We start from the raw sequence: 11767 nt of genomic DNA, 5'->3' as shown, positions 1-11767 counted from the left end.
GCTATGATTTAATAAAAAAAAAAAAAAAAGAAGAAGAATAAAAAGAAATCCAGCAGGCCTGCAAACTTTGAGGAACATGTAAAGATGGAGGGAATGAACCCAAACCCCCTTCTGATGATGAGGTTCAATTCCCTGTTTTGGGGGAAGGCTGCCCAAAGGAAAGGATGAGCAGTTGCTGAAGAGCCATCACCTGGTCTGGAAGACTTCTCAGACGTGCTTTCAACTAGAGCTGCCGCTTCATGCTATTTCCCAGGTGGGGAAAGTAGCAAGGGGAACAGAGATGTAAGTTCTAGGCTTCTAGATGTTACCCTCCTACAGCCCCACATCAATGAGACCAGCGTATGTGGCCACATTTATTATCTCCCAGCTCCCTGGAACAGATGGGTACTTGTAACCTAAGAGTGACTCAAAAATAATCTGCTATGGCAGTTGATTCTCTTTTGGGAAACTGAACATGAAGAAAATTTATCAATTCATTGTGGAGAATAAAGGGAAGAGAGTGAGTTAGAAAGACACAATGGGCCATGTAGAAGCTGTGAAGAAGCAGAAGTTAGAAGGAACCTGGATAGTTGTTCAAGTGTGAGCAATTGTTTAGATAAGTGGACCAAGACAAGGGCAGACAGTCCCTCTGAATCCTGAGGCAAACTTCCTTCTGCTTTATGCTTGAGGTCACCAGGTGTGTGTTGTGTGGGGGTGGTGGTGGTGGTGGTGGTGTCTCTATTCCTTGCTACCCAAACTGCCCAGATTGTGAAGAACTTGGATATTTGTGAGGCTAAGGTACAGGGTCTGTATGTGGCCAGAAAGAAGGGTGGAGGGAGGAGATTGGAGAAGCCAGAGCAAGCAGGATATTGGACCTCACACTCAGGAGGTAGATTTGTTCTGCTCAGTGAAGAGTTTTTATACAGGGAAGGGATATGTTTCAGAAAGAACACTGTGATCATGGTGGTGGTGGTGGCTGCTGGGGAATGACATAGGGGAGAAGCTAGAGACTAAGAGGCTGGTGAGAGGACAAAGAGAAAACCAGGAAAAGAGAAGGTGGAGGAAGTGGTGGATTTCCAGAAATCATTTAAAGAGAGGGAAAAACAGACCAGACTTAATGAGAAGCTAAGGAAAGACATGAGGCCTCAACTTTCTACTGGTGACCAAGTAACAAGTGTTTTGACAATTCAGCCAGCAAGGTGCTCCTGGGCACCAACACCTCTGAGCCTTTCAACAGCTCTACTAGACATTTTTATCACCATTTTAGTTGAGGGAACTAAGGCCCAAATGGATCAGTATTAGGTACCTAAACAATGTTCCCTCGTACAAAGGAATGAAGGGAGGTGAGGACAGGAGTACAGCAGACCAGCTTTCTGGTCAACAGAAGGGCCAGGATACCTTTGTGAAAAAACACAAACCATCCTGTATCAGAGCAGGTTAGGATCCAATCTCTTTATTGTCAGGGTCCCTCCCCATGGGCCCCTCCTCCAAACCTATAGAAAAACCCCAAGTTTAGGAGTATCCTGGGGAGGCAGAGTGTGGGGAAACTCCTGTGCTCTGCCCTCTGAACTGGACAGGGCAGACAGGGAGGGTGCACAGGGAAGGGGTTGGCTGGAAACTCCACCTGGAGAGGATGTGGCACTGGCTGGGATGCGTGGGGGAGGAGGTGCCTGCTGCCAGCTCTCCTCTGGTACCCGCTGGGGGGTGGCATCCAGGGTAGGTGCCCAGCTTGAGGCCTGGGGCAGTGATGCATTTCTCCTGTTGGTGGCCATTGCTCCTGTCAGGCTGAGAGAGAGAGAGACAAAGGAGACTAAGACTGAGAAGAAGAAACCCCAGTGCTCCTGGTAACAGGTACAGGGAAGAGGAAAGAGTGGGATGATGTCTGCACATACACAGAGCTATACCTACACACTGGCTCCCCTTTCCTGAGCCTCCACCAGAGTCTCAATAACTCACCTAAGAACTAGCTTAACAAGATAAAACTTAAGCCTCCCAGGTTAAGTCATGAAGTCCAGGAGGAGAAAATTATGTATACATATGCAGACTGTCCTAAACTTATCTAGAAGCTCTTTTTGGTGGGGCATTTTATAGCATGAAAGTGTCCTATATCAAGATACCTCCCTGGACCTTCCTGCACCCAAGGCTGTTTTACTCCAACATGACCCTGAGGGAATAGGTCAGAGAGTAGGCAAGGCTAGGTATGGCCTGGGTTCCATCTAGGGGAGGGCAGAATAGGGTGGCAAACTGTGGCCAGAGAATGGGCTTTGAAGCCACACATCACTGGGTTCACAGTTAGGCTCTATCACTTATTATTTTGGGATCTTGTAAGACATTGGGTACCTTCCCATACCCCTAAGTACATCGGCACAATCATAACCTTGTGGAGTTGCAAAAGAAATCAAATAAATGAAGTCCAGCTCCTGCCACACAGCTTCCTCCCCCATGAAACGACCAAGTCCAAGCCCCTAAGCCTAGCACATTAAGGGCCTTCATAATCGTCACCCTCTGGTAATGAGCAGAGCCTCCTTCCTACCAAGCAGAGCTGGGGTTACAGCTGCAGGAAGCTCATGGCCTCTCCACATACTGGGGACTACTGCAGCTCTGTCCCTCTGCTAAGCCTATTCCCTTGGTAGAGAATGCTTCTCCTTCAACAAAGAGCAGGCTCAGCTACACATAATCTCTTCCACCACTTGGGCTCCTGATCATGCTGAGTGGTAATAGTATGTTTCTTCCTCCACCAGAGTAGGAGCTCCTCCAGGATAGAGATAGGTAGCATGGCTTGCAGTGTGCTGAAGAACCAGTGCCAGGCAGCCCATCCATCACAATCTGCTAGCCCATCCATCACAACTGCTTTCTCAGCCTGCTGCACCCCCACCACAAAGGGGTATGGCAGGATGACTGGATATGGAAGGGGCCATTCCTGGGCACAGTACTAACTTGCCAGGTCAGCTTCATGACACTTTCTGCCCAACCCAGGAAGAGGGCAACCTCCACGTCACTGCTTCTCTACCCTTGCCCATCAGGATGCCGTACCTGCTTACTGCAAGCCTCCGTCCTCCGCATCTGTGTCCTGGCTGTGCTCCTGATAGGTAGGAGGCAAGAAGAGACCATACATCACTCACTATAAGCTCCAAATTCTGTCCTGGGCCATTTGTCTACAAAGATCCCAGGACCACATCTAGAGAACACAATCAGAAAAGATGAGGGACAACTAAGGGGAATGACTATGGGACCAGACAATAAGGCTGCCATGGGATCTTGAGAGGGCCCCATAGGAGAAAGTGCCAGCCAAGAGAGCTATGGGAACGGCAGGGGACACATTTCTATACATAGATGAGCTTGGATTAGGGAAGGCTTGAGCAGTATAGATTGGCAAACTTATAGATTGGAGGGGGAAGGCATGCTTTATGAAGGCTACTATGCCCAAGAGAGTAAGATGAAGCATCAGGCTAGGTTCAAAGGAGGAAATGTGAGCAAGCATGAAGAAGACTCCTTGACTGTCCTGGCCATGAGCCCATCTGTCTTCATGCTGGAACCTGGCAGTGATGAAAAGGAGAATGTTCCAGACCCAGTAAAGAAGTTAGCTACAATCTTGGGTCAGTCTTATTAGCCACAAGGCCCTGAGCAAGCTACTCCATCCTTCTGAGCCTCAGTTTCTTCATGGGGTAAAATGTGCTATACCTTTGTATAGCACAAGACTGCTGTTAAAAGTTAAATGAAGTTAGAATATAGGAACTATAGGGCATGATGCTCATTATTCCTTCAATAAGTGAGTAGCGAGTGAACAACAGATTTTTTTTAAGGCAAGCAAACAAAGTTTATTGAGGAAGAGAAAGACAGGCTGAAGAGTAAGAAAGCTTGTAATGTTAAGATAAATTTGCCATAAATAGCAAACAGGCCTCCATTGCCAGGACAAGTAGGCAAAGAGGTCAGCAATGGTTTTGGCAAATCCTCTGTGGAGGTAACACGCACCTCCCTGTGGCTTCCCCAGGCAACTCCAGTCCTGCTCTCTGGAACTCTGGAGACCATGTGCTGTTCCCCCTGGCTGATTTTCCCTTTTTCCAACCTGGGAGAGTGGAGGCCAGAATGGATCCTGGCTTGGGTCTGCCCCAGTCTTCAGTGGGGCTTCTATTGTCTGAAATGGGCAGCTGCCACCTATTCTTTCTTCCCTCTTCTTAGTAGGACTAGAACCCTTGAGAAGGAGGAAGGAGCCCACGGGGAGGCCAACCAGTTCAAAGGTTCTCTCTGCCCAGCTGTCCTCCCGAGACAAGGAATGCGAAGTCCAGTTCCACCCCTTCCAGCCATGCCCCTGGCCAGGCCCTCACCAGCTCTTCCTCACTATGTGTCAGCAGCCCCTCCTCCTCGCCTTCCTCTCGAGTCTGTGTTTCCCCCTGAGGCATGGCTACTCCAGAAGGTATGTCCTCTTTGGGGGCTGGTGGCCGGTTGCCGCTGCCACTATTAGCACTGCCACTGCAACCACCACCGCCACTGCCACCGCCACTGCCACCGCCGCTGCCACCACCGCCACTGCCAGCATTGCTGTCGCCCTTCTTCTTGCCATCTTGAGGAAGAAGGAGTAGAGAGGGAAATACAACTCAATCTGGGGCACCTTAGCAAAACCTGGCCTCAGTGTAGTGGGTCCAGGTGGGCTAGGATCTGCAGGGCCAGTGCAGCCCCTCTACCTGTGCCCTGTCCCTCCCACTCCCTGCCCTGTGCCCTGTCCCCTCAAGAACTGACCTGGATTGGCTTTTTGCTGCTCAGCAATCTGCTCCAAGCGGCCCAGCAGGGCATCAATATTAGACTTGATCTGTGTCAGCTCTGTCTTGATGGCCTGCAGTTCACTGCTCTTTACTAGGAGGAAGGGGGACAGGGCTGTCACCTAGGGGCTGAAAGCTTACATACAAAACCTCAGCCCTGTTCTACCATATAGGAATACAGTTCTTTTCTGGTTCTTTCCCTGGTCAGTGAAAAGGTCTCCTACTGAGACTCCCTGGAGGCCATCCCTACAGTAACTAGCCCACACTTCTGAACCTGGCTCGCTTTTTCTCAGAGCTCCCAACTCCGAAAGGCATTGAAGATGCACAGGAACACAGGTGCATGGTGTGCTCTTCTGTTGACCCCTGAACACTGTCTTTGCTTATGTTATGGGATGGGGTTATCTTTCCAAGTGTACAAAAGCAGGTCTTTTGCCATGAGATTTCCTGGGTGTCTGATTGCAGTGTGTGTGTGTGTGTGTGTGCGCGCGCACTGGAGTGAATGTGGAGTAGTGGGCCTATGTAGACCCGTCTTTGTCCTTATAAGAGAGGAAAAATGATACCATCTCCTTACTAGGCACCATGTCACAGCACTGGTCTCTCCGTGTCCAACCCACACCCCTCCTCCTCAAATGTCAGCTTCTTCCTCTTAAAAATGGATGAAAATACTCACTTTGTTATGTTAGAGCTGCAGAACTATGGGAGATTTGTTCCTTTATCTATTGTCCAATGTAAAAAAATGTGATGCTAATTATTTTGCTAATGATAAAAATACAAATTATCAAGGAAGAAGGTATAGTTACTCACACTTGATCTTGGCTGAGCGGGCAAAGAGATTAGCAGGCGTGTTTTTTTTGGCACGTCGGACCAAAGGGACTGTGACCCGGGGTCGTTTCACAGGGACTACCCTGGGCACTGGCACAGGCGACAGGCGGCCCCGGTAGTCAAAGAGCCTGTAGGGAAAATGGGCCAGAGGATGCAGTATGGCCCATGGCCACTAAGGGGTACTGCGGCTGGGAGGCCTGCACTACACACCCTGGCCTGTTCCCAACAAGCCCTGGGGTGAGAAGCAAGGCTTTCTAGACCCTAATGGCTCTTTGGATCCTCCCTATATCCACCTCTCCTACCAGCTAGGTGAGGTAAGGGCAGATGAGGCAGCAGATAGTAATGACACGCCCTTCAACATGAGGGCGCCCTTCAAAAGTGAGGCCAGCCCCCAAAGGCACTTTCCCTAGTCATTCTGACACCCAAGCCTGCTATAACATGACCCGGCTTCTGCTCAGTTAACTGCCATCCAACCTGTGGTTAGAGTTCATAAATTTCAAAGCTGCACAAATCCCTAGCTGGAAATAGAGAGGTATGGAAGTACAAGCCAATCCCTCAGCCTGTTTCCCCACATGCCCAATGAGGATGGCTACCCCAAATTCAGTATCTACCCAAGTTTGCTATGAGGGTAGAGCATAAAGAATTTAGCTAAAAACATGCTTTAAAAAGTGTGATAGGTGAAAGGTCAGGATACCGAGACCCTCAACTCATGAGCCCATGACCTCAGAGACAAGGCTGGACCCTAAAGTTGTTGTTTCCTTACTCTAGGACTCCTTAATCACCCCATCCTTCTTGTTCCACCTCAGAGACAAAGGCCAGGAGCCTACCAGGGGATCAAGGCTGGGCAGTTCAATCAGACCCCAGAGCTCCAGACTGTGTGCTACCTTCCCACAGCAGTCATCAGTCCTTTCCAGGGACTAGGGGAGGGGGTGATATCTTTTCCTGACCAGGCAGAAATTCAGTAGGCTAAAAAGGGTCTCCTACATACACCGGTTGTTACCACATTTCTATAGGAATCTGCAGCCTTAGGGGGTACTTTCCTGATCAGCCAGGAAACCTGCCACCACTGGGCCTTTCAATGTCCCATTCTTTGATACTTCCTTTATTCAAGGAGCTCTTGCCCTAGGGGTGGGGATGGCTGGAGATGGAGAGTCTCTGGGAATAAATTCTATCCCAGACCCTGCATTTCTGCCCCCAAGGGGAAGGGGCGGCTCTGGCCTTGGTCAGAATCACTGAACCACAGAATCCCAGAGCTGGAGGAGCCCTGAGAGATCATTTGGTGCAAGCCCATTTCACAAACTGGGAAGGGGAATTGCCCAAAGTCATGTATGTATCCATCCAGTAGCAGAGTTGAGATTAGCACCTAAACCTTTTGACTCCCAGGCTAGGGCACTTTCCATCATACCATACTGTTTCCTGAAACCATCCTGAGGTAAGAAAAACAAGACTCAGAGAGGTTCTTCTTCCTGGGCCCCCTGGATGTGGGTGTGGGTGGGTGTGTGTGTGGATTGGTGCAGGGAGGAATAAGTCTGGGCTGGTCCCCACTATGATTTCCATGCAAGAGTGTAACTAGTGCCACCTGAGTAGGAGCCCACAGCCTTAGGGCTTGGGAGTGAAGGGTAGGTCACAGCCCACCAGAGACTAATTCAGGCCTCCAAATAGTTGTTGGATTGAGGGGCTCACTCTGTGCTCTGGAGTTCCTTCCAGTTGGTTGGACACTTCACACAAGAAGGAAACTGAAAAGCAGAAGTATGAGGCTCAAATTCCCTCTAACCAGTGCCATACCCTGCTGTGTATTCCAACTGGCTATGTTTATTCAGCCCTTGACTGTACCTTTCCCAGTCTTACCCTAGAACTAGGAGGAAAGGGGCAGCCAGTGAGTCCGTGTGGCATTATGATAGGAGTTCTGGCCTCCTGCAAAACTGAGCCCTACACCCAGCTCTGCCTCTGACTTGTGAAGGAACCTTGGACAAATGCCTGTCATTCTGGGCTTTGATTTCCATTTGGAGAACTGAATGGGCTGTACCAAAAATCTCTCAGAGCCCTTCCAGCTTGGCTGTTTCATGCCTGGGCACGCCCCTCCCCTGCTCACCTGTCGTAGAAGTCGTCCCGGTAGTAATCATAGTCAAAGCTGTAGCCACTGGGGAAACAAAGGGGAGAGGGCCAGAGCTTAGGGATGGCCACTCAGCCCACTCTCCACAGGCCCTCATCTCCAAACTCCTCCCCAAGTTCTAAGTTCAGCACATCATCGTACCAGAGTTTACTCACTCTGGAAAGAGGGACCATCCCACCCAGACAGACAGAGCGCCCCACCTGTATATGGCAGATGCTGCTCTCTTTAGCCCCTTGGGTCTGTTGGGCTTGGGCTCTCCAGCCATGTTGATGTCTGTGTGAAGGGAGGAGGCAGAGTCGGAATGCTGCTTGACAGCAATATGTTCACAAACACATCACCTCACGTACACACACAATTCATGTGCTTACATGATGGACACATGGACTTTATTTGCTGATGTAGCCAAAAAGGTCTTCAGACATCTAGTCTTCAAACATTACACTCATACCCAGATATCACATGGATATGCCTGTTTATGTGTCTATGTACGTTTAGACACATCAATACATGCTCACAAACATCTCTCACTCACACACCCCCCCCATATCATACAAATATGCATTCTTAAGCACATTCACATTCATATGAACACATACGTTAGGCACACAACAACCTATAAACATACATACCCACATTCACAATTCACGTGCCCACATAAGAAAGTCACACACATACAGAAAACAAATACACTCTCAAGTACACTCAGACTCAGTTCCAACATCATACACGTAACTGGCCATATGCAAATGGCCACATTCAATGGACACTGTACTAAACATCTCTATGCCTAGAACAGTGCTTAGTACATGATAAGATCTCAATATTTAGTAAATGAGTATGTGTGTATCTGCTTTACACTCAAGTATATTCTGACACACACAGAGATATGTGCACATATTCAGTCACATCCATATACTTCTTATTCAGGAATACACATATAGCCTTTCTCAAACACACATGTACACAGAATTATGTGCACACACTGCACATGTTCCGAGAAGACCAGGGTAGACTCCTCCTCCTAGCTCTCAGAAAGTGTTCTAACCTAAGTCATCTGTAGCCCAATGTAACAGGCTATGCTAGTCTATTCTGTCTCATTTCTCAGGGGATTCTGCATTTTAACTGGAGCCCTAAAGTCTGTCATTTAGGAGCACCAAGAAAGCAGGGACAGAAGTATTTTCCAGGAGCTTCTAAAATTCTCCCCTATAGTTATCAATTTTATCACTTAATTTATAATAAGTATAGATAGCTTATTTAATTTACAAAACCTCAGAGCAGTGGTACTGAGGGGAGGTAGAGGGAAATCGGAAGCGTGAAGGAAGGATAGCAACTACCCTGGGGAACACTAAAATACTGTGGAGAGAGGCTTACCCAGGGTCTGCCCGGCCAGCACCCGCCCATTCTCTCCCAGCACAGCTGCCCGGGCATGGCGCTCATTGGCATACTGGACAAAGGCATAGCCCTTGTGCACAGAACAGCCGGCCACACGGCCATACTTGGAGAATATGGTCTCCACATCTGACTTCTTCACCACAGTTGTGTTGAGATTTCCAATGAAGACCCGAGAGTTGATGGATTTGGGGTCATTCTTGTTGGTCACATTGCTTGTCTGGATCTTCAAGGACATGGTGGCCACCTGAAGAGAAAGAGAATCTCTGTAAAGCTGGGTCCCTAAGCTGGGTGGTTGCCCAAGACCCACATTCTGAAAAACTAGTTGCTTCTTGCCTTCCAGCACACGTACACCCTACTGCATCCAGCCTCCCTGTTTCTGCATCTTGTTTACTACATCTTTTTTTCTTGTTATATTACCAAGAGTTGTCACATACTGTCTACTGATCTCATGCCAGGTGCCTTACATATGTTTCCTCATTTGGTACTCACACAAGGGCCAAGAGCCTTAACACTTTATAAGGGAGGAATCTCACATTCAGAGAGGTCACAATGCTGGTGAATGGCAGGGCTGAGATTTGAACCTGGACTGCTTGACTTCAATTTGTTTGAGTATACTCCTTCAATGCTCATCTTAAATACTACCCCATTCTGGATCCAAATTTGAAGATCTTTTGCAGCTTTTCTACTGTTCCTTCTAAGGGGTCACATGGTAATTGCAAGTAATACTTACTCCGGGACAATTCCATACTATGAAAATTGCCCAATCCAATGGGCTTAATTGTTTCTTTATTGGTACCAGCTATTTCAAAGAAGGTATACTAATTAAGCCTCTCTAAATATTCACTATGGGCTAAGAGTGGCATACACTATGGGATAATCTCAAGATTCCACAATGAGTGTTAGCATCATTACTCATATTTTACTGGAAACTAAATTCATTAATTTGCCAGTAATGGGTATTCAACCAGAGGTCAGTCTGTCCCTAAAGCCCATTTATTTCAATGTTATCAATCTACTTTCTGGAGCTAAAATTTAAGTACTATAATAAGTCAGCATATTTATCTGAGAATTATTTTCAGTAAATTAATTTTATAATAATTACCCACTTTTAGACTTACTCATTCAAATTTTATTCTGTTTGGCTTAGCAATGAGACTGTATCTATTCTTTGTTCTCTGTGCTCTGAGAATGTCTTTTACCCCCAACGAGCACTACAAATTTTTTCTACTCCATCTCTGGACAGGTTATACTTGGGCGCAGGCTCTAAGGTGAAAGGGGAGAGAAGTCTTAATTTCAGTAGAAAAGGCCTAAAGTTAAGCCTTGGCATTTATACCTCCTGAACCAGTCTTCTGCTCATTGGCATGGGTTGGTGCGACTCCCTCCTATCTCAAAACCCTACCCTATTTAGGGCCATTTCAGAAGGTGCTAAAGACCCCAACCAGCATGTATAGAAGTTATCATCAGCCTACCAGCTATTTACAAATATTTTGGGGCAGAAGGTGCTTCTTTTCAGTGAACTGAAGAAGCAAAATCTATACCTTTTATCCCACTAAGAGATTGAGAGACCCTTTTTCCTAAATTGTCCCACCCCAGAAGCTGGTATATTCACGTGAACAGACCAGCAGGTGGCACTGTTTACCAGGAAGTGACAGGCCAGCCCAAAGAATGATTCTGGGGAAGAAATAGTTCCTGAGGTTGGGCTTGCAGTAAGCTCACTGAACACACTGGGGTCAGGAATGCACCCTCCTAGACAAAGAAAGGAGGCTGAGAGAGTGCCATCACTGGTAATGATGATGGGGCTGGTGCCAGCTTTGGACAGGATTTGGGAGAGATACATATTACTAAGTTTATTTTTATTTTTGTATCTAATTATCAACATTTACTAAGCATTATTTTTGTATCTAATTATCAACATTTACTAAGCAGTAAGGGACATAAGGGAAATAAACTCCTCCCAAAACACCTAACACACTGTAGTATGGAGCAGAAATGCTCGATATTTCTTGGTCTCCTTGGGCGCCCCATTCCTCATAGATCTGATAGTCCTCTCCTACCTGGATGACAAGCCATTCAAGGGTTAATTCCTTGTACATTCATGGGTATATAAGAAGTTTATGGGACTCCTTTGTGGGTATCAGATGACTATTTCCTGGGTGGTTCAGCTCACAGCTATGAAGTTTTGGCTCAGAAAAAAGCCACATGCTTTGGCGGAAGGAAGCCAATCAAGCCTGGGATGTGGACAGAGATAGCAAGAGAGCAAGAAATGATGGTTCACAGATCTGCTGATGACTGCTGGGTCTACCACTGACCTGGCAGAGACATAATAGTTGTGTCTCTTACCTCAGATCTCTTGCCAGAAGCCTCTAATATCACTGAGCAGGAAGCACGTGCTGAGTATATATGCTTGGTACTGTGGCAAGATCAGCAACTTGCTCCTTGACTGGTAAGCAAAGTCATTCAGGTTTGGCCCTACCAGTCTCTTCTCTAATCACTTGGGGCCTGGGGCAATGTATATAAAAGGATCTCTCTGGCTACAAGCACTTCTCTGTCCTAACACTGCTTTTATGGGCCCATTCTAGATAAAGATCAAGTCAGACTGGCACACTCTGTATGATGCCAGGGAGGGGGCAGCCAGAAGCAATGGCCCATGAAGATTGGTTTTCTCATCTGTAGAGAAGAGACTAAGGAAGTTTATGTGGTCACT

General features: G+C 47.4%; 1 protein-coding gene across 7 annotated transcripts in view; it reads right to left on the bottom strand.

Annotated features, from left to right (window-relative positions):
* Positions 1-1416: 1416 nt before the first annotated feature.
* Positions 1417-11767, bottom strand: part of RALY (RALY heterogeneous nuclear ribonucleoprotein) — a 95811-nt gene continuing 85460 nt past the window's right edge. For 3 of the 7 annotated variants that reach the window (XM_012804127.2, XM_012804128.2, XM_023512231.1), the window contains 9 exons: positions 9043-9307; positions 7872-7944; positions 7651-7698; positions 5541-5686; positions 4717-4830; positions 4305-4540; positions 3952-4045; positions 3013-3061; positions 1417-1764 (listed from right to left, as the gene is read on the bottom strand). In XM_012804127.2, the coding sequence (XP_012659581.1) occupies positions 1473-1764; positions 3013-3061; positions 3952-4045; positions 4305-4540; positions 4717-4830; positions 5541-5686; positions 7651-7698; positions 7872-7944; positions 9043-9298 (1308 nt within the window). In that variant the 5' untranslated portion in view covers positions 9299-9307 and the 3' untranslated portion in view covers positions 1417-1472. The remainder of the gene's footprint in view (positions 1765-3012; positions 3062-3951; positions 4046-4304; positions 4541-4716; positions 4831-5540; positions 5687-7650; positions 7699-7871; positions 7945-9042; positions 9308-11767) is intronic. The other 4 variants (XM_012804129.2, XM_012804130.2, XM_023512232.1 and 1 more) reach the window with 3 other exon arrangements.

This window comes from Otolemur garnettii, unplaced genomic scaffold (assembly GCF_000181295.1).
Source record: "Otolemur garnettii isolate 467f Iridium unplaced genomic scaffold, OtoGar3 scaffold00025, whole genome shotgun sequence".
NCBI lineage: Eukaryota > Metazoa > Chordata > Mammalia > Primates > Galagidae > Otolemur > Otolemur garnettii.
Note: the sequence above shows the minus strand (reverse complement) of the source record. Positions and strands in the feature narration are given on the sequence as shown.